General features: G+C 50.1%; 1 protein-coding gene across 1 annotated transcript in view; it reads right to left on the bottom strand.

The window, feature by feature from the left end:
• kmt2ca (lysine (K)-specific methyltransferase 2Ca) overlaps positions 1 to 22,007 on the bottom strand; it is a 71,592-nt gene that overhangs the window by 35,495 nt on the left and 14,090 nt on the right. The window contains 11 exon segments of the mRNA XM_028968703.1: positions 2,291 to 2,957; positions 3,111 to 3,218; positions 6,839 to 6,984; positions 7,120 to 7,295; positions 8,331 to 8,445; positions 9,955 to 10,126; positions 10,217 to 10,382; positions 11,538 to 11,647; positions 12,403 to 12,554; positions 15,496 to 15,708; positions 16,908 to 17,058. Coding sequence (XP_028824536.1) covers positions 2,291 to 2,957; positions 3,111 to 3,218; positions 6,839 to 6,984; positions 7,120 to 7,295; positions 8,331 to 8,445; positions 9,955 to 10,126; positions 10,217 to 10,382; positions 11,538 to 11,647; positions 12,403 to 12,554; positions 15,496 to 15,708; positions 16,908 to 17,058 — 2,176 coding nt within the window.

Here is a 22,007-nt window from a genome sequence, read left to right as displayed (position 1 = left end):
GAAACAAAAAGAGAAAAATGCGGCAACGTAAATGTGAAAGCTGGCAAACACGGGCAGAGCAGAGCATCATTCACCGGCGTGCAGGACGCCGGGGACAAACCGGGCCAGTGTTCACAGGCGTCCGCGTTTAGCCAGCTAATCGGGGTGATTAGCCGCCGCCGCCGCGGCGGCGAGGCGAGGTTTCCCCCGTCTCTTTCCTGATTTCGCCTCATTAATAAGAAATTACAGCCGTGGGTTCGATTCGTCTTCCCTCGCGCTGGCTGAAGATCTGTCCCCGTCCTCCAGTCTCGTGTCAGGAAACAAAACATCCTTCCCCAAGCAAAGATGGGGCGGCGTTCGGGGACATTAACCGAAAATGAGTGACGGGGGACAAAAACAAGGCACAAGAAGAAAGAGAAGACGATGAAGTTCACCATGCATGGAGCTCATGCCTGCAGAACACTGTGGTGCATTGTGGGAAGAGGCCCCTAAAACAAACCCTAAATCCATCATGCTGCATCTATCCTGTATTTTGTAGAAAGCGAATAAAAAAAGGACCTTCGGTTGGTCGAGTAATCATCAATAAACGGGAATGATTCATACGATCAGCGAGTCTGTGGTGAGGAAGAGTGTAAAATAGAGAACATCACTGCCGACCTCACCAGCGGCTCCTCCTGCACCTGGGGCGTTAACACCCCGGCTGACCCGAGGTCAGTGGCGGGACGGGAGGGCGACCGTGTGGCAAGAGACGCAGATGCAGGAGGAGAGCGGGTCTGACGTGGTGGAGAGAACTTGCTCCTCGTCTTGGCTTCTGTTCTTACACCAAGTTCAGTTTTTTTTTTTGTGGTTATAAACACATTCATGCTGAGATTCTTCACGCTCATTGGTGGGTTCTGGCAGAACCATAATCATCTGCGGCCACCAGAACCCCATAAACCCACGTCGTGTCTCAGTTGTGGGACTGACAAATCTACCTTTACGGAACAATACAAGCTGTACAACATTCCCAACATTCCCATTCCAATCAGCCAACAGGGAACCCGAACCCTGATCCCCCAGGGCAGAAGCTCTTAAATTATGACACAGTGGAACGTGTGTGTGAGTGTGTGTGTCTCTCTCTGTCGGAGTGTGTGTGTGTGTCTCTGTGTGTGTGTGAGTGTGTGTGTGTCTCTGTGTGTGTGTGAGTGTGTGTGTGTCTCTGTGTGTCTATGTGTGTGTGTGTCTCTGTGTGTGTGTGAGTGTGTGTGTCTGTGTGTCTATGTGTGTGTGTGTCTCTGTGTGTGTGAGTGTGTGTCTCTGTGTCTGTGTGTGTGTGTGTGAGTGTCTCTCTGTGTGTGTGAGTGTGTGTGTGTCTCTGTGTGTGTGTCTGTGTGTCTCTGTGTGTGTGTGAGTGTGTGTGTGTCTCTGTGTGTGTGTGAGTGTGTGTGTCTGTGTGTGTGTCTGTGTGTGTGTCTGTGTGTCTCTGTGTGTGTGTGTGTGAGTGTGTGTGTGTCTCTGTGTGTGTGAGTGTGTGTGTCTGTGTGTCTATGTGTGTGTGTGTGTCTCTGTGTGTGTGTGTGTGTGAGTCTCTGTGTGTGTGTGAGTGTGTGTGTCTCTGTGTGTCTATGTGTGTGTGTGTGTCTCTCTGTGTGTGTGTGAGTGTGTGTGTCTCTGTGTGTCTGTGTGCACGTGTGTGTGTGTGTGTGTGTGTACGTGTATTACATTGTCGCGTGTGTTAACGGTTTAATTCACTTTAATTCATGTAAACCCGCCAGTGAAGGAGACGTTTCATGGCGCACAGCAGGTCTATTTCACCAGACACCGCGCTATATTCTGGTGGTGGTAGGAATGACCTTTGACCCCACGGTGACCACCAAACAACTAGTTCTGACCATGCATAGAGCTTCTGGAATGTTCAGATGTGTTTGGTTGATTACATAAAAGAATGAAAATCCCCCACTGGCCTGGAAATATCCTCCACTGAACAAATCCCAGAAGAGTCAGCAGATATGAAAATAGTGATATTTGGCGCGGTGTTATGGCGATACGGCAGCTCCGCGCCGGGCATTTCTGCACATAAAGCTCATAATGACTCCATTTCCCATATTCCCTGGGGGCGGCATTACTGGCCGCCACTCCGCCGAGGCTGAAGCTGATTACGGTTCAGGCGGTGACGGGACTTTATATTCTTTTTCAAGATCGTATGAGTGGGGGTGGAGAGCCGAGATTCTGCTGCCCCCACCCTCCCGAGCGCCGCCGATTCATCAGCAGAGGAGGAAAAAGGCGCGGAGAGAGGCGGAGCCACCGCCGAGAGCGAGCGGGATACACCCACGAAGTCCCAGAACCACCAGAGGGGCGGGCCCTTACCTGCTTGACCCGGGGCCTTCCTGGCGAGAACTTCCTCTTGGAGATGGCCGGCTTGCCCATGCCGATTTTGGGCGTGACCGGGAAGAAGGTGGCGCCGGTGGGTGAGGCCTCCGTGGAGAACGGGGACAACGCCAGACTCGGCGAGTGCTTGAGTGGCGAGCTGAAACCTGAGTTGGGGTCACTGGCGGGCGTGGTGTCCATCTCGGGGGCGGGGCTGCCGTCCAGGACAGGAGGAGGGGTGGAGTCGTGCTCCGGCAGGATGCGCATCACTTCCTGCTGCTCGTCTTCACCTGCGGTTTTCTCCTCCTTCACTTCCACCTTCTCTTGCTCTTCATCTCCTACCATCTCCTGGGCCTCCGCAGAAGACTCCAGGACATCTGATGTGTCTGGTCCAGAGGGATACACCTCCATGGGCTCCTGCTCAGGAGTAGCAGGTGGTTCAGTGGTCTCTTTGGTGGGCGGAGACATGGACTGTTCTGTAGGAGCGTCCTCGGGTTCCGTCTCCATGGCAGCCACGGTTTCTGGCTCCTCGGCAGGGTCCAAGGCTGGAGCAGTAGTCTGACTGGGAGAGTCATCAGGACCCTCGGTGAGAGTCAGGGTCACCTGGATCTCCTGCACTGGCTCCGCTGTTGCTGCAAAAAAGCAACTTCCATTAAAATCTGAAGAGGTTCATAGTTAGATTCTGGGAATATAGGAAAAGACAGAAGGAAGAAGAGTCCACCCCAACAGATGACATGGCCCTAAAGGGCTGACAAGGGCTAAAGCTGGGAATATCTTTGATTCACCTGATGGAGATTCTTTTGGCTCCTCCTCCCGTTGTCCTCCATCAGTGTCCTGAGGCAGAGAAACATCCTCTTCCTGCTCCTGCTCCTCCTCCACCGCCATAAAGAGATCTGCAGAAGAGCACAACATGAAAATATGAAATTATTACTAGCAGTTCAGAAACTTCACATGTTAAATATCACTATTTACTAAACTATTTGAATAAAAAAATGACTTTGAGCGTTCAGTCCAGTAAAATAGCTCATCATTCCTTCGGATTCATCTTCTCCTGAAAGACGTCCCATCCCACATCCACAGTTTTACAAACATGGGTTACAGCAGTCTGAGCAGCATAGAATTCATCCTCATCCTCACACCCTTCACTCATCATCCAACATCTGACTGATATTCTGAGATCGGGTCAGAACTAAAAATCAGCAGATGAAAAAGTGGACATGAATGATGTCACATGACACCCACAGACATTAATTAGATTTCAGAATTCTTGCGGTGGTTTACCACATGGCTGGGAGAAATCTTTGGACGCACTGTTACGTCCTGGTATTTTGGGGTGTGTTTCTGTTGTGTGTTTTGTGTTGTGTTGCAGGTGCCTGGTGACCACCTGTACCTGCTGTGGGACAGACTGAATAAAAGGAGCCTCAGTCTCCTTTTTCGGGGCTGCGCTTGCCGTGCCATCCACCCACCCGCCTTCCTACCCTTTCCCTTTGACATCACTTCCGGTTTCCCCTGCGCTTCCCCTAGGAGGCGACGCAACTTGTTATGTCGGCCTGCTTCGGTGTTTGTCTGTTTTTCTCTGTTTTCCTGATTTGTTTGCCGTTATTCGTTGTAATTCGTTTTGTATGTATTTCATCTTTATTTATATATTTAGTTGTTAATAAATACTTGTTAAAAGTATCCGTTTCGTCTTAGTAGGGTTACGTTTGTGTCCTTTCTTTTGTTACGGGCCGGAGCCCCCTAGACCGGTTCGTAACACGCACTTTCAAAGACGCAATTAAACGGAATGTTTGGTCACAAAACCATGGAACAAATCAGAGCATCTTCTCTGTCTGGAATGGATATATAGCAGTGGTTTCCAACCTAATTTCTAGGTTCCCAACCTAGTTTTAGTTTTGTTGACTAAAACTAGATTAAAATGTCATCAGTTCTCAATGTCTAAAACTGGACTACAACGTCGTCAACTCTCGTCGACTAAAACGTCGTCAACTCACGTCGACTAAAACGTCGTCAACTCACGTCGACTAAAACGTCGTCAACTCACGTCGACTAAAACGTCGTCAACTCACGTCGACTAAAACGTCGTCAACTCACGTCGACTAAAACGTCGTCAACTCACGTCGACTAAAACGTCGTCAACTCACGTCGACTAAAACGTCGTCAACTCTCGTCGACTAAAACGTCGTCAACTCTCGTCGACTAAAACGTCGTCAACTCTCGTCGACTAAAACGTCGTCAACTCTCGTCGACTAAAACGTCATCAACTCTCGTCGACTAAAACGTCGTCAACTCACGTCGACTAAAACGTCGTCAACTCACGTCGACTAAAACGTCGTCAACTCACGTCGACTAAAACGTCGTCAACTCACGTCGACTAAAACGTCGTCAACTCACGTCGACTAAAACGTCGTCAACTCACGTCGACTAAAACGTCGTCAACTCACGTCGACTAAAACGTCGTCAACTCACGTCGACTAAAACGTCGTCAACTCACGTCGACTAAAACGTCGTCAACTCACGTCGACTAAAACGTCGTCAACTCTCGTCGACTAAAACGTCGTCAACTCTCGTCGACTAAAACGTCGTCAACTCTCGTCGACTAAAACATCGTCAACTCTCGTCGACTAAAACGTCGTCAACTCTCGCTGACTAAAACGTCGTCAACTCTCGCTGACTAGATTCAAGGTTCAAATCCCACTTACTACCATTGTGTCCCTGACCAAGACACTTAACCCTAAGTTGCTCCAGGGGGACAGTCCCTGTCAATACTGATTGTAAGTCGCTCTGGATAAGGGCATCTGATAAATGCTGTAAATGACTAAAATTAGACTAAAACATTGTCAATTCTAGTCAACTAAAATTAGACTAAAACGTCGTCAGTTCTTGTGGACTAAAACGTCGTCAATTCTTGTCGACTAAAATTAGACTAATACGTCATCAGTTCTCGATGACTACAATTAGACTGAAATGTCGTCAGCTCTCGTTGACAAAAACTAGATAAAAATATCAGTTCTCATTGTCTAAAATCACATTATTCTTGAGTCTGTAAGGTAACAATAATATAAAATAATAGCCATGTTCTAAACATGAAATGGGTTTGACTTAAAGAATAATATTCATGGATAATTCTGACTAAAATAAGACTAAAATGGTCAGACTTACAGTTGACTGAAATTTGATGAGTCTAAAATGAGTCTGGACATGAAAAAGGCTAATAAAGACAAAACTGACAGCGGAACACAAAGACTAGACTAAAACAAAATTTAAGACAGGTCACCAAAAACAACTATTCTAGAGAGATTTGATCAAGTTACATCCATGTAAAGAGCTTCTAGAATGTTCAGATCAGTATTGTTGAGGGGGTTCGCATTTAAAGAAAAAAAATTTATGTCGTCAAGATTAATTGATTCATTGATTAAAACTAGACTAAAAAACTGGATAATTAAAGTATTACTAAAATACTAAAAGACATTTAGTTGACTGAAATTGGACTAGAGTCTGGACGTGACTAAGACTAATAAAGACTAAAATGACAGCTGGATGCAAAGACTGGACTAAAACTAAAATTAAGACAAGTATCCAAAAACAACTATACAGGAAGCACGCCTGAGTCGACAGAGAACGTCCAGTAATTGATGAAAATATGTAAGTAAATAAACCAAAAAGTAAAAAAAAAATAAAAACAATAATAATAATAATAAAAAGATGATCTATAATTACAAACTGATCTTAAAAAGTTGGTTCCCCTCCGACAGGAAAAAATAACAAGCCACAGCCCTTCTCTACAGTCTGTGTGTGTGTGTGTGTGTGTGTGTGTGTGGTGTGTGTGTGTGACAGCAGTGACATGTAAGTGGTGGGGTGGAGAGGCGCCTACCCACAATGCCATGCAGCACACACAGGAGTGGCCCTGATAACGCGCCCACACTCCTGCTCCCCGACTGCAGAGCTGTGGAGATGCATCTCATTGGCTGAGAGCTGCCAGCTATTTATAACCGAGGCAAAGGAGACCACAGCCACACACACACACACACACACACACACACACACACCACCCCCACCTACCATGGTACTGCAGACTACACAGCCAAAAACACACACACACACACATCTGAACAATTTAGTGCAAGCAAGGAAGCCTGCAGTTACACACATCTTCCATCTTCACACACACAGTCAGGTCGTTGAGAGAGGAAATGGTCATAAATTCAGGCAGCGATTGGTCATCTTGTCAGCCCACCGCGCCAAGGGTCCATTTTCATTAAAGGGGGTAATAGCGCACCCCGAGAAAGTTAGATTGGCTCGGCGCGCATGCTTCCCTCTGATTGGTCGCCAGCTGCTACACCAAAACACAGGAAGCAAGTCATTTTGTTTTTGTTTGTTTTCCTGAAGCTGAGGGAAGGGGGGGAGGAAAAAGATGGAGAATATAAAACACACACACCCACCCCTCCCCCAGACAGAGAGATGCATTCTGGGACAACTCTGTTGTGGGGGGTCAGGTTAAGTCCTCTGACAATACCTGGATTTACAGAGTCCAGTGGGAGCTCTGGGAGGGGCAGCTGGGCGGAGCTTTTTTCCGTCCGCCTGCAGCCGCTACAGGTGAACTCCGGGGGCGCCGCCCAGTCGGACCCTTTCTCCTGTCGCTCACACTCCAGATGAACCCTCCTGGGAAGGAGACACAACGAAGCCGGAATCAGCACGTGCACCGCCCAAAGGAGGTCGTCTGACCACGCCCCTCTCTAAACAGCCATTCACTTCCTGTAGAAGCGAGCCGCCGCCGCCGCCGCCACCGCCACACACCTCTTGCAGCCGCCGCAGGTCAGGACGTCCTCGGGTGTCCCGGGAGCGAGGCTCCTCCCACACAGAGGGCAAGAACTGGTTGGCTCCTGTTGCTGTTGGCACCCATCGCACAGGACGCCGCTGGACGACCACTGACCACCGGTTCTCGTACCGCACTGGGCACAAAGGCGGCAGTTCTGTAGAGGAATAAATATTCATCTCTCAATTTAAATATCAACAGGCAGATTCTTTTATTTTAGGAGCATTCTGCTCAGTATAAATGTTCTTCACACGCGGAACACGACGGAGCCGTTAGATTAAAATGTGTGGAAATGGGGCGTAATCTGTACAGGAACCGCGCGTCCAGCAGCGGCCGACTGTTAAACTCATTACGCGTTACAGCAGCTACATCACAGCGGCCCTTCACGTCCATCAGGAGACAACACAGGAAGAAACAGGACAAAAGAACTAAAAGACAGAGGCCCAGGCGCCACTCCAGCGGTTGGCGTGTTGGGGTGTGTGTGTGTGTAAGTGTGTGTGTTGCCCGTCAGGCCACAGGCAACAAAAGCTGAGAGACGGAGGGAGAGGAGGAGAGAAGAGAGTCCGCCTGGGATGTAGGGCATTTAAACTGTGTGTGTGTGTGTGTGTGTGTGTGTGTGTGTGTGCGCGCATACACTCCTAACAGTCCAGATAACTCAATTAGCCCTGGCAGGCAGGCACTCACTCTCTCTCTTTCTCTCTCACACACACTCTCTCTCTCTCTCTCTCTCACACACACACACAGAATCCTACTGCTCTACAGCCCAGAGCTCCACACTGGCTGGGATCAGTAGAGCCAGGCCATACACTCCCCCCTCACCATAATCCCTCCATTTCCTCAGAGAGAGGAGCTGTGTGTGTGTGTGTGTGTGTGTGTGTTCTGTTGACTCTAGCCCGAACACCAGCCTCTTTAGACTTGAGACTGCACCAGAGATGAAGGCTGTGTGAGTCTTCAACACACACACACACACACACACACATTGCAAAAACCAACAGTCTACAGCCCCTCACCCAAAGCAACTTCCACAGAAAGAGGAAGATAACTCTAGAGAGAGAGAGAGAGAGAGAGAGAGAACGTAAATGACCAGCGGGGAGAAAAACTCTCCATCCTGCAATTTCTGCTCGGTGTTTGAATGAAGCCCCCGCACTGTAGGACCCCCCCACAGCGCTGCATCGGGAGTGGACGTTGTTACCTTACACCTCCAGCCACCGCTGGGGATGGTGTCCATCACGGGCTGCAGGCAGTAGGTGTGGTAGCCTTTATCACACATGTCACACACCAGCATCTGGTTGTCGTCTCCAGGGTTCCTGCAGCGTGGGGAGGTGGAGAACATCAGAACTGACAGGTCACCCAGCTCCACACTTAACTAATATTATAGAATTCATATTTTTGAACAGAGCTCATGACAGCTGGAGATAAAAAAAAAGCCATTGTAACGCCATGAATGAAGTTCCAATTTGATATAATGCTGTATTTTGCATGCCAGGCCTATAGGTGGCACTGTAATTTTGCTAGTTCAGCACATACAGGGGCAGTGGTGACCTAGCGGTCAAGGAAGCGGCCCCGTAATCAGAAGGTTGCCGGTTCGAATCCCGACCCGCCAAGGTACCACTGAGGTGCCACTGAGCAAAGCACCGTCCCCACACACTGCTCCCCGGGCGCCGGTCATGGCTGCCCACTGCTCACTCAGGGTGATGGTTAAATGCAGAGGACACATTTCACTGTGTGCACCGTGTGCTGTGCTGCTGTGTATCACATGTGACAATCACTTCACTTTACTTTACATACACTCCCCATGGAACACGAACCCAATGAACTCCTATTCTCCCATGAATCAGAATAATGAAAGTAGAACGGAGGTAAAAGTTAACGCACTATATGCCAGTGGTTCCGTGTGTATGGCCATGACAGGAGCTGCAACCACTCATTACACAACTCGTTCAGAGCGAGGAAAATAGAACCCCCATTGAAGACACAGTGAGGGTCAGATGCTCTTCTAAAATACCATATTAATTGTATTTTAAGTAATATATTATTATAGAATTTTTCCTTCCAGATTTGGATTTCTTTGTGAATCGTGCCCAGTTACGGTTTTTGATATGGGCCGTTGCCCAGAGCGGAATTGTGGATGGAGGCGGCAACATGGGCCTCGCCCATAAAAATATATTATTTTAGATTATGATTTTTTGGAGCATGGTTTCTATTGCCCATTTGCAGGGAGGAAGGGCGCCCTCCATTTTGCGAGGTGTGCCTGCTTCTTGCTGCCGAGCTAGGAGAGGGGGCGGAGCTAGAACTAGCTTGTGATAAGTAGCTTGAAGGGGGGTGGCCTTGCACAGGGGACAAAACAAGCCAGGACCGCCCATGTCATTTCCGTAAGTGCGCCGTGACCGGCGGATTACCGAAGATTTTTAAGGATCCGTGGAAACCCTGGTTAAGTGTCTTGCTCAGGACCACAATGGTAGGTGAGTGTCTTGTCCACTAGGTTACTACCATCCTCATAGCAAGCCTTAGTCTTCGCAATTAATTAGGTGCAAAAGTCCTATTTCTGCCTTTTCCCGCAGAAATTGTCATGTCTCCATGTTCCACGATGGAGAACCTGATTTCGGTTCTCTCTCAAGGCGAAAACACAACACACTTTTCATCGTTGGGGAGTCTCCTCCTCCTCAGAAGGTTCTTCGGTATGTGGTGCAGGCTCAGACACACACACACACACACACACACACACACACACACACACACACACTCTTATTTACTTCAAAGGCTGTTGACATGAGCAGAGTAACATTTAGCTCGGCTTTCAGGCTCTCTCTCCTCACCTGCAGGCCAGGCAGACTTTACACTCCGGGCACTGCCAGCCCGCCCGTTTGAGGGGCGTGGCCGTGACGTCCAGGCAGGCGCCGTGGTAGTGCTGACCACAGGTGGTGCAGAAGAGCAGGTCCTGCAGGTCTCCCGGGCCGTCGCACACCACACACTTCACCTCGCCGTCAGCTGGAGCGCCAGGGAACCAGAGGAACGGCAGATAAGTTCAGAACAGTGCCACCACACAACGAGCACGTGCGGAGAACCAGGAGGACTCACATCGGACCAGGGCCTGCGAGGCGTGGTCGGGGCACAGCAGCGTGTATCTCTTGGCGTCCTGAACCGCTCCGGCGGCGGCGGCGGCGCAGGGGTAGTGGTACGAACGGCCGCAGCCATCCTCACAGCACTTAATGGATGCTCCAAGGCGCTTACAGTATGCACAGCACTGTTTACACACACAAATAACGCAATTAATCATTAATACATGTAATTACAACATCAACCAGGAGCCACGGGGGCAGCGACACGGAACGTTCATGATGCATCGGGACATCTGCAGACAGGGAGGACAATGGAGGAGGTGAAAAAATAAAGCGTGAGGAGGGGTACGTAGGGAGGGGCCCGAGAGGGCCGAATATAGACTGACATTTAAACCAGCGTCGGGGACGGATGGGGGGGCAAATAAATAAATAAATATTCCTCTGAATAATGGACGACGCCGGCAGCACTCTCTTTTCATGCAATCGTCGCCACGCCCATCAGTGGGCGGAGCCCACTTCAGTCGTCGCTAATCGCAGGAACTTGCGTAATCTCTCCGCTTGGACGAGGGGAGACGTTCAGGCCCGTTTCATCTTCTAATTGGTGGCGGAAGGAGGGAGGCGAGAACTGGGCGAGCGCCACGGAGACAGAGCCTGGTCACATGATCACATCTACAGACCACAAGTTCCTAAAACTTTCAATGAAAATCCATGGCAGATTTAACCCGACGATTTCTGAACCTTGATGTGACGTCGAGGCTTGATTTGCGGGAGGAGAAGGTCCAGGAGGTGGACCTGAGTCTCCACAGGGGCGAACTCACCCTACATGCTCCGCCCCTCCTCCTGAGCGCCGCGACCTTTCCCGCTTCACAGCTGAGCGAACTTCACCAGCCAGACGTGACCTTTACCAGAACCGGCGCACACACACACACACACACACCACCACAAACTTCATTTAGAAACTAGCCCCGCCTCTCCAACTAACAGGTACCTAGTAAGAAGCCACTTCCTGGGAGAGTATAGAAGAACCCAGGGGGATTTACTATTAATGGGCCGTAATCTGCCGCTCCGCACCCTCCCCGGTGCCCTGCGGTCTGATGCATCACGCTGCGTTAATTAGCGGCGCCCGCCACGGCGGAGGCGGCCCACTCCACGCCTAATTAGAAAATATTTTACAGACGGAGACCGCCTCCTCCGCCAATAACCGGAGGATTTATGGAAGCGCGACACCTTCCCTCCTCCTGACATCAATTAGCATCGGCATGAAGAAGGCACCAGCCGCAGACCAATCAGCTGAATCTGGGGGCGGGGCGAGGAGAAGGGGGCGCGTGATTGGCTCTCACCTCTGTGCTCCCTGAGTCTATGGCTTTGTCCACGTAGAGCAGCACCTGTCCCTCCGTCCTGCAGACGCCGTCCGACCAGGCAGCACAGCGCAGGTGAGCACAGCACTGACCTGAGAAGGGAAACACACACACATGCACACACGCACCACACACACACACACCACACACACACACACACACACACACGCACACACATGCACACGCACACACACACACACACGCACACCACACACGCACGCACCACACACACACACACATACACACACACACGCACACACATGCACACGCACACACACACACACGCACACCACACACACACACACACACACGCACACACACGCACACCATTAACAGCCGTGGGCACCAAGTTCTGATTTCACACCTTAACTGCGCCAGAGCTGACCACACGTCACTTCAACCTCACACCCTCAACACGAGAGCGGGACGTCTCCCGAGGACTCTTATTAACATTAATATCAGAAACACACAGAGCAGGAGCAGAGCAGCCAGGATCTAGAACATGCTGCATCACCTGGTATCTTGTTAACATCTCACATTACCAACAATGATGAAGTGTTATTACCACACATCTAATCAGCCTCATTACGTTCTTATCCGCTCATCTTACAGCCTCTTGCAGGACCAGGGTTCTGGGGAGACCCAGGCTGGGTGTGGCTGAGCAGGAACTGATAGCGGTAGTATCAGATGGGTGCTAGTAGCCACGCGGGTACCACGCCCAGGTTCAAACCCCACTTACTACCATCGTGTCCCTCAGCAGGACACTTAACACTGAGTGTCTCCAGGGGGGGACTGTCCCTGTAACTACTGACTGTAAGTCTGGTAAATGCTGGAAATGTAAACTCACCGGTCGGGTCGAAGAGCGACTGGACGTTGATGCCATCGGGGAGGCCGACCTGACCGAGTTCGTCCCACAACTTGCGGGACGGCTCCTCCCCGAACGGGTCGGTGCTCCCGGGGGCCGAGGACGAGTGGAGGCCGCTGTCTGGAGAGCTGACCCTGCGGAAGAGCAACACCAGCATTTCTCCACGTCTCCACTTTTATTCGTTTTTCATAGAGGAAGCATCTCGCATCCCAAGCTGGAAGTGGCGGCTTTCTGGAGGATCCTGGGTAAAAGGGACTATGTGGACTTGGCCTGAAGCACAAGGGCTGGCTGTTCAAACATCACCCCCCACACACAGCACCGGATACGGAGACGTCAGAGACGCAGAGGAGCGGAAAAACGGAATTAACATGTAAAAAGAGGGGCTGTTTACCATCGCCGTCTCCGCGGCCCAGACACATCCGCATACGTCTCCGTCGTCCTCGCCATTCAAAACGCTGTCCAGTTTCCCAGAATCCCTCCTGTGTGGGCGTCACCCATCCCAGCTCTCCAGAGCGTGGACGCGTGGGACATCGTTAATTACAGGTATAAATCGGAGGTCAGGGACATGGCGCCTCACAACTCAGCGTCCCTGTCACCAGCGAGGGACAACGCTACGCAGTCAATCAATTCAACATCCTCAACAGCAGCGTAACGGCGTTACATCATTTAATTACAAAAAGAAAAGGTCCAGTTACCGGGGTAAAGGGCCATGATATGTTTAATAATGGCGGGCAGAGGGAATGAAGGGGTGGAGTTCGTGTCAGCCAATCAGCACTCAGCGGCACTACTTTAAAAAGGCGCTGTATTCTGCCATCACTGACAGTCAGCAACACCTTGTCATGAACTTCCTCTCCTTTCTATTTCTGCTCCACCGTCACCAAGTAAAGACACATGCGATAATATTTCATCTCCGCTGTCATCAAGTCAAAAGGTGTCAGACAAAGAAATCGTTGGAAATATGAAATAAAAGCCAGGACGTAGGGGCAGGAGGCGGGACCACCAGGGGATCATGGGAAGCGTGAGCGAGACCGTGCGGACTACTGAAAAGCAGACCATCTGAACCACGGCCAGGTCCAACACGGACCTGTCTCGAGTCCATTTGCTTGTATGCTGGACATCGATAAGCCAGTTTCAGACCGGACAGCGTTGTCCAGCGCAGAAAGTGGTCACGCTGGTCAACACGTGCACCAACACTAGTTAGTCAGCCAATCGCGAGCAAGAACACAACTGGTTTCCACTCCTGTGCTCCCTGCACACGCCGTTTATTTTAACGTGGTGAATATTTAAATCACAGTGATCGTCGCTTATTACTTTTGTAGAGTCTATGCAATTTTGGCACAAATGGATTTGATTGGCAGGTGCTGTAGAGTAATAAACATTACAGGCAGCGTTGTCATAGAGTAGCTTCAATCGCTGCATGAATAAAACGGTCGTTTATTTATTAATAATGATCAACAGGTTAAGCTTTTCAATTAGGCAGATTTACCACTGTACCCAGGTAGGTCATTAAACATAGAAGTCCCCAAGAGTCCTTAATGCAACCAGAGCTGCTGCTCCACAGCCTCTTTGAGGACATAGCTGAATCGATGAGGCCAGGTCCATCATACGGTCACCAATCAATACCCCGTTCCTGGCGTGTGATCTGAAAGAGGCTCGACAGGCTCGTTAGATGGAGCCGCTTTTCATTAAGTCCACCATTACTCCGGGCCAGTCAATGCCACGTTCAATTATGACACCTCCGCCGCAGCGTCATTCGAGGACAAGACTTTTAAATCCACCTCGGCCAACGTTCCTGATCCTTTTCTACAGGATTATTTCAAGTTAAACCTGAGTTTGAATGTGGAACGGGACTATTTACAAGCTACAAATTACACTTCTAGAAAGTTCCTCCCAATGACCAGAAGTTCGAAGCGGACTGATCTAGTGCCACCTTAAAACAAACCACCTTAAAACTTCCCAGTGCCCCGCCCCCCAGTCAGGGCTCTTTCATTTGTTTTTGTTTTCATTCACCCTGCACCCCCCCCTTGCCAAACATCTAGAACTGGCCGGGCTCCATATGTGGGCCGACCAATCACAGAGCTCCAGCTCGACAATGCCCGGCACCGGATGGCCGGCCGCCAGGACCGAGACGAGCGAGTCGGGAGCGCGGCCAACGAGCCCGAGGGCGCATCTGACAGGACCCTCCATCACGTGGAGCTGCGAAAACACAGATCCCACAGCCAATGAAAACGCTCCCAGATGCACTTATCCCCGCCCACCCACCTCCCCCGTCCACTGACTAATCGGCAGCGCTATTCTGGCACCAGATTAATCGACCCGAATTGAATTCTGGTGCCTCTTCATTAGCATTCATTTGCTTATTTGGGTCAGAGTGCCTCAGCTTTCCATCCACCGAGGAATCGACCAATCAGCAGCGATAACCCGTCACCCACAAACCACGAGCAGCGAGAAAAAGTTCCTTCCGGATTAAAACCCACGGCTCATTCTGATTGGCTGGCGCAGTCGCGGGCGTGACAACACGGATATTACATCGTTGCAGGTAAACCGTAACTTTAGCAGGTACGGCCCGCCCACATGTTGAAAGGGGGAGGAGCTTGTAGGCATGACTGACAGCTCTCGAGACAATTTGACAACAAATTGTACCGTGAGGTATTCAACCACACACACACACACACACACACACACACACACACACACACTCAGCCAGCGTTTGATTGTGATGAGTAATTACATGCTGCTCTAATTGGATGTGTCCCAGTGCACTGCGCACCATCGCTAACCCCTGCATGTGGGGGTCACCGGGGTCGGTCCTTGAAAACCTCCCCCACACCCAGAACCCCCACCTTCACACAGAGCAACTTAACAGCTCAAACACACACACACACACACACACACACACACACACGGAGGAGGAGGAGGAGGAGGGCAGGGACAATAGCAGCTCCTCTAATGATGGTGTAATTTGGCTCTTTGGCTTTTTCCGCTCTAGAGCTGTGGAGGATTATTCCCTGAGCGTAACACACACACACACACACACACACACACAGCCAATCGCGGCTCGGCGCGCTGCCGTACTTTTTCAGGCCCCTCCCACGCTGCCCGGGGCTCCGGGCGTGTTCGTTGTCGAAGTCGTCGTCCTCGTCGTGGTAGTCGTCGTCCTTCTCGGAGCTGCCGCGCCGGTTGCGGATGTGGAGCGGCACGTAGCCGGGCGTCGGCCCGAACACCTTCAGCTCTCCCTGACCCAGCAGGCTCTTCTCACCACAGTAACAGAAGGCACACAGCTTTTCACTGGAACGCGGGAGAAACAAAGTCCATTTTCAATATTACAATAATCGCATTTCCAACGACAAAAAGAACAATTGAGATAAATAGTTCTTTCGGCACAGTACGTTTTGTAACGATGCCCTTCTTCCCACTTTCACTTTCAACCACTCTGCAATTCTCAATCCCCCCAGGATTTTTGCACAAAATCTTTTCACTTTCTCTCTTTCTACCTCGCTGTTACACACATTTTATGTTTTATGTTAAAGACATAAAAATTTAATATTTGGTTGTGTTTCAATTTTTGCATATTGGTTCATTGTAAACTTTCACTGCATATCATGCCGTGTATGACTATGTATGTGACAAATAAAATTTGAATTCTGCTAAGCATCACAAATCCTGTCCACACACACACACACACACACACATATATATATATATTTAAATAAATAAAAAAAAAAGGATACAGGATAATCGGGATTTCGATTTTGGCCAAATCGTTTAGTTTTTTTAATGGAACATACTCGGTTTAGTTTCGGTTCACCAGACGTCCTCTTTTTGAGATCAAACGTTCGTCAGATCATGGCCGTCAACACGCCGATTCACGCGCTAGTGCAAAATGGAACGAGATCACGGCCAAAGACATGGTCACAATTACTAGTGGAAAAGCCCACATGACCCACAGCACGCTCACGATTCTGTGTTCTTTTTTACCAGAAAAACGACCAGAACAGGTATATTATACTTTCAAATAAAAGCAATTTCCCACGTTAAGGTTTAACAATGTTAAATTTATTAAATTAGTGTCATTTAATTCGATAAACGGCTGAATTAAGACACCGATTCACAGGAAATTGCAAGATATTGACGAATCTATAGTTTATTGCGATATGGCTTAAAACACAGTGTAAAAGCAGCATCTGAGATGTTCTCCTTCCCGTTGAATTAAAAGCTTCTTATAACCGGCGCTGTAATCAACGTCTCCTCCGCCTTGAGCCCAGCGTCCGTTTTGCGTTGTGAAGGAACGCTGACCTCGTGTCGTTCCCAACATACTACTTCAGTATACGAAGAAGCCCTTTCACCAGTCTGGTAAATAAAAACTAGATCTTCCCAAGGGTTAAAGAATTCCTGTCCCCACACACACACCAGAGGCTGCGGTGGACAGAAGCTCCTCCCCTCAGACAGTAGATTAGAGAAATAAACCCCTCCCACGACTAATCTACCTGGTTTTGGCGTTCTCGGAGGCCGAGGCGGACGAGCCAGCGGAGTCCTCCGACACGGAGCGCTGGAAGAGCGGGGAGAGCAGCTGCACGTCTCCCGGGCAGCAGAGCATCGGCTGGACCAGGTCCTCCTCCACGTCCAGCTCTGAGGTTCCTGCAACACACACAGAGAAAATGGAAACGTGAGCGAGCAGACCAGCGTGAAGGTTTCCACACCACATAAAATACTCTCATCCGGCCAGAAAGCCTCTCGGTTTCCATGGCAACAGCAACACAACTCTGGCCACACGAGGACGGCGCTTTTCCGACAGAATTCTCCCTTACGGTAAAACGCCAGAGAAGGACCATGGGTCAGTTCAAATGAAAAAGCAGGAGGTCGTGGGTCACGTCAGCTTTCACACACACTCCTGCCAGCTCAGTGGAACGCTGCTGATTCAGCAGGTCAATCCCTCCACAACCATGGGGGTCAGCGAAAGGTCACAGACAAAAGAGGACGACCTGACCTTTAAATCCACATGCACAGCTTTCACACGCGGCGCAGACAAGTAGAAGAGACGCCGCATTTACATTACATCATTTACCAGACGCCCTTATCCAGAGCGACTTACAATCAGTAGTTACAGTAAGTAAGTGAAGTGATTGTCACATGTGATACACAGCAGCACAGCACACGGTGCACACAGTGAAATTTGTCCTCTGTATTTAACCATCACCCTGAGTGAGCAGTGGGCACCATGACAGGCGCCCGGGGAGCAGTGTGTGGGGACGGTGCTTTGCTCAGTGGCACCTCAGTGGTACCTTGGCAGATCGGGATTCGAACCGGCAACCTTCTGATTACGGGGCCGCTTCCTTAACCGCTAGGCCACCACTGCCCCACCACAGGGACAGTCCACCTGGAGCAACTTAAGTGTCTTGCTCAGTTTGAGCGTAGCACGTACAGGGAAACGGAGGTGGTAGCTGTAATTTGAGGGTAGCGCGTACAGGGAAATGGAGGTGGTAGCTGTAGTTTGAGCGTAGCGCGTACAAGGAAACGGAGGTGGTAGCTGTAGTTTGAGCGTAGCGCGTATTGGGAAATGGAGGTGGTAGCTGTAGTTTGAGCGTAGCGCGTACAGGGAAACGGAGATGGTAGCTGTAGTTTGAGCGTAGCGCGTATTGGGAAATGGAGGTGGTAGCTGTAGTTTGAGCGTAGCGCGTACAGGGAAACGGAGATGGTAGCTGTAGTTTGAGCGTAGCGCGTACAGGGAAATGGAGGTGGTAGCTGTAGTTTGAGCGTAGCACGTACAGGGAAACGGAGGTGGTAGCTGTAATTTGAGGGTAGCGCGTACAGGGAAATGGAGGTGGTAGCTGTAGTTTGAACGTAGCGCGTACAGGGAAACGGTTGCTGTAGTTTGAACGTAGCACGTACAGGGAAACGGTCGCTGTAGTTTGAACGTAGCACGTACAGGGAAATGGAGGTGGTAGCTGTAGTTTGAACGTAGCGCGTACAGAGAAACGGTTGCTGTAGTTTGAACGTAGCGCGTATTGGGAAACGGAGGTGGTAGCTGTAGTTTGAGCGTAGCGCGTATTGGGAAACGGAGGTGGTAGCTGTAGTTTGAGCGTAGCACGTACAGGGAAACGGAGGTGGTAGCTGTAGTTTGAGCGTAGCGCGTATAGGGAAATGGAGGTGGTAGCTGTAGTTTGAGCGTAGCGCGTATTGGGAAACGGAGGTGGTAGCTGTAGTTTGAACGTAGCGCGTACAGGGAAACGGTTGCTGTAGTTTGAACGTAGCGCGTATTGGGAAACGGAGGTGGTAGCTGTAATTTGAGCGTAGCGCGTATAGGGAAATGGAGGTGGTAGCTGTAGTTTGAGCGTAGCGCGTATTGGGAAACGGAGGTGGTAGCTGTAGTTTGAACGTAGCGCGTACAGGGAAACGGAGGTGGTAGCTGTAATTTGAGGGTAGCGCGTACAGGGAAACGGAGGTGGTCGCTGTAGTTTGAGCGTAGCGCGTATTGGGAAACGGAGGTGGTAGCTGTAGTTTGAACGTAGCGCGTACAGGGAAACGGAGGTGGTAGCTGTAATTTGAGGGTAGCGCGTACAGGGAAACGGAGGTGGTCGCTGTAGTTTGAGCGTAGCGCGTACAGGGAAACGGTTGCTGTAGTTTGAACGTAGCACGTACAGGGAAACGGTCGCTGTAGTTTGAGCGTAGCGTGTATTGGGAAACGGAGGTGGTAGCTGTAATTTGAGCGTAGCGCGTATAGGGAAATGGAGGTGGTAGCTGTAGTTTGAGCGTAACGCGTATTGGGAAACGGAGGTGGTAGCTGTAGTTTGAACGTAGCGCGTACAGGGAAATGGAGGTGGTAGCTGTAGTTTGAACGTAGCGCGTACAGGGAAGCGGTTGCTGTAGTTTGAACGTAGCACGTACAGGGAAACGGTTGCTGTAGTTTGAACGTAGCACGTACAGGGAAATGGAGGTGGTAGCTGTAGTTTGAACGTAGCACGTACAGGGAAATGGAGGTGGTAGCTGTAGTTTGAGCGTAGCGCGTACAGGGAAACGGTTGCTGTAGTTTGAACGTAGCGCGTATTGGGAAACGGAGGTGGTAGCTGTAGTTTGAGCGTAGCGCGTATTGGGAAACGGAGGTGGTAGCTGTAGTTTGAGCGTAGCACGTACAGGGAAACGGAGGTGGTAGCTGTAGTTTGAGCGTAGCGCGTATAGGGAAATGGAGGTGGTAGCTGTAGTTTGAGCGTAGCGCGTATTGGGAAACGGAGGTGGTAGCTGTAGTTTAAACGTAGCGCGTACAGGGAAACGGTTGCTGTAGTTTGAACGTAGCGCGTATTGGGAAACGGAGGTGGTAGCTGTAATTTGAGCGTAGCGCGTATAGGGAAATGGAGGTGGTAGCTGTAGTTTGAGCGTAGCGCGTATTGGGAAATGGAGGTGGTAGCTGTAGTTTGAGCGTAGCGCGTACAGGGAAACGGAGATGGTAGCTGTAGTTTGAGCGTAGCGCGTACAGGGAAATGGAGGTGGTAGCTGTAGTTTGAGCGTAGCACGTACAGGGAAACGGAGGTGGTAGCTGTAATTTGAGGGTAGCGCGTACAGGGAAATGGAGGTGGTAGCTGTAGTTTGAACGTAGCGCGTACAGGGAAACGGTTGCTGTAGTTTGAACGTAGCACGTACAGGGAAACGGTCGCTGTAGTTTGAACGTAGCACGTACAGGGAAATGGAGGTGGTAGCTGTAGTTTGAACGTAGCGCGTACAGAGAAACGGTTGCTGTAGTTTGAACGTAGCGCGTATTGGGAAACGGAGGTGGTAGCTGTAGTTTGAGCGTAGCGCGTATTGGGAAACGGAGGTGGTAGCTGTAGTTTGAGCGTAGCACGTACAGGGAAACGGAGGTGGTAGCTGTAGTTTGAGCGTAGCGCGTATAGGGAAATGGAGGTGGTAGCTGTAGTTTGAGCGTAGCGCGTATTGGGAAACGGAGGTGGTAGCTGTAGTTTGAAACGTAGCGCGTACAGGAAACGGTTGCTGTAGTTTGAACGTAGCGCGTATTGGGAAACGGAGGTGGTAGCTGTTAATTTGAGCGTAGCGCGTATAGGGAAATGGAGGTGGTAGCTGTAGTTTGAGCGTAGCGCGTATTGGGAAACGGAGGTGGTAGCTGTAGTTTGAACGTAGCGCGTACAGGGAAACGGAGGGTGGTAGCTGTAATTTGAGGGTAGCGCGTACAGGGAAACGGAGGTGGTCGCTGTAGTTTGAGCGTAGCGCGTACAGGGAAACGGTTTGCTGTAGTTTGAACGTAGCACGTACAGGGAACGGTCCGCTGTAGTTTGAGCGTAGCGTGTATTGGGAAACGGAGGTGGTAGCTGTAATTTGAGCGTAGCGCGTATAGGGAAATGGAGGGTGTAGCTGTAGTTTGAGCGTACGCGTATTGGGAAACGGAGGTGGTAGCTGTAGTTTGAACGTAGCGCGTACAGGGAAATGGAGGTGGTAGCTGTAGTTTGAACGTAGCGCGTACAGGGAAGCGGTTGCTGTAGTTTGAACGTAGCACGTACAGGGAAACGGTTGCTGTAGTTTGAACGTAGCACGTACAGGGAAATGGAGGTGGTAGCTGTAGTTTGAACGTAGCACGTACAGGGAAATGGAGGTGGTAGCTGTAGTTTGAGCGTAGCGCGTACAGGGAAACGGTTTGCTGTAGTTTGAACGTAGCGCGTATTGGGAAACGGAGGGTGGTAGCTGTAGTTTGAGCGTAGCGCGTATTGGGAAACGGAGGTGGTAGCTGTAGTTTGAGCGTAGCACGTACAGGGAAACGGAGGTGGTAGCTGTAGTTTGAGCGTAGCGCGTATAGGGAAATGGAGGTGGTAGCTGTAGTTTGAGCGTAGCGCGTATTGGGAAACGGAGGTGGTAGCTGTAGTTTAAAACGTAGCGCGTACAGGGAAAACGGTTTGCTGTAGTTTGAACGTAGCGCGTATTGGGAAACGGAGGTGGTAGCTGTAATTTGAGCGTAGCGCGTATAGGGAAATGGAGGTGGTAGCTGTAGTTTGAGCGTAGCGCGTATTGGGAAACGGAGGTGGTAGCTGTAGTTTGAGCGTAGCGCGTATTGGGAAACGGAGGTGGTAGCTGTAGTTTGAGCGTAGCGCGTATTGGGAAACGGAGGTGGTAGCTGTAGTTTGAGCGTACACTGGTATCAATACTTAAATTCCAGTTTTGCATTTGGCCGGCAAACTACCACAATTTTCATAAGGCAATGCAGTGGGCAGCCCCAGCTACCTGGAGGACATGAGACACACACTTCAAGGTCACTTTCACACCATAGTTTGTTTGCTGTAGTCCGAACCAAAATGTGTCGCATCAAATCATGCGAGAACTCTCTCTCTCTGCTGATTGGTCAGATGTAACGTTGTGGGAAATACAAAAGTAGATACAGGAAGCAGATCTGCTGTTGTGGAATGTGTTTTTGCGTGAAGGAAGTAAATGCACGTGGGTTCATATTATATTAGATGTATTTGTAAAATGTAGCACGTCTTGAAACCCACAATTACCCATAAATCATCCATAGTTCTCAAATCGTGTGATAACGTTCGGTCCTGCTTTGGTTCTCTATTTTGGATATAAACCAGGTGAAGATGGAAAACGAA

The sequence above is a fragment of the Denticeps clupeoides genome, unplaced genomic scaffold (assembly GCF_900700375.1).
Source record: "Denticeps clupeoides unplaced genomic scaffold, fDenClu1.1, whole genome shotgun sequence".
Lineage (NCBI taxonomy): Eukaryota > Metazoa > Chordata > Actinopteri > Clupeiformes > Denticipitidae > Denticeps > Denticeps clupeoides.
The sequence above is the reverse complement of the archived record's forward strand: the minus strand, read 5'-3'. Positions and strand labels throughout refer to the sequence as shown.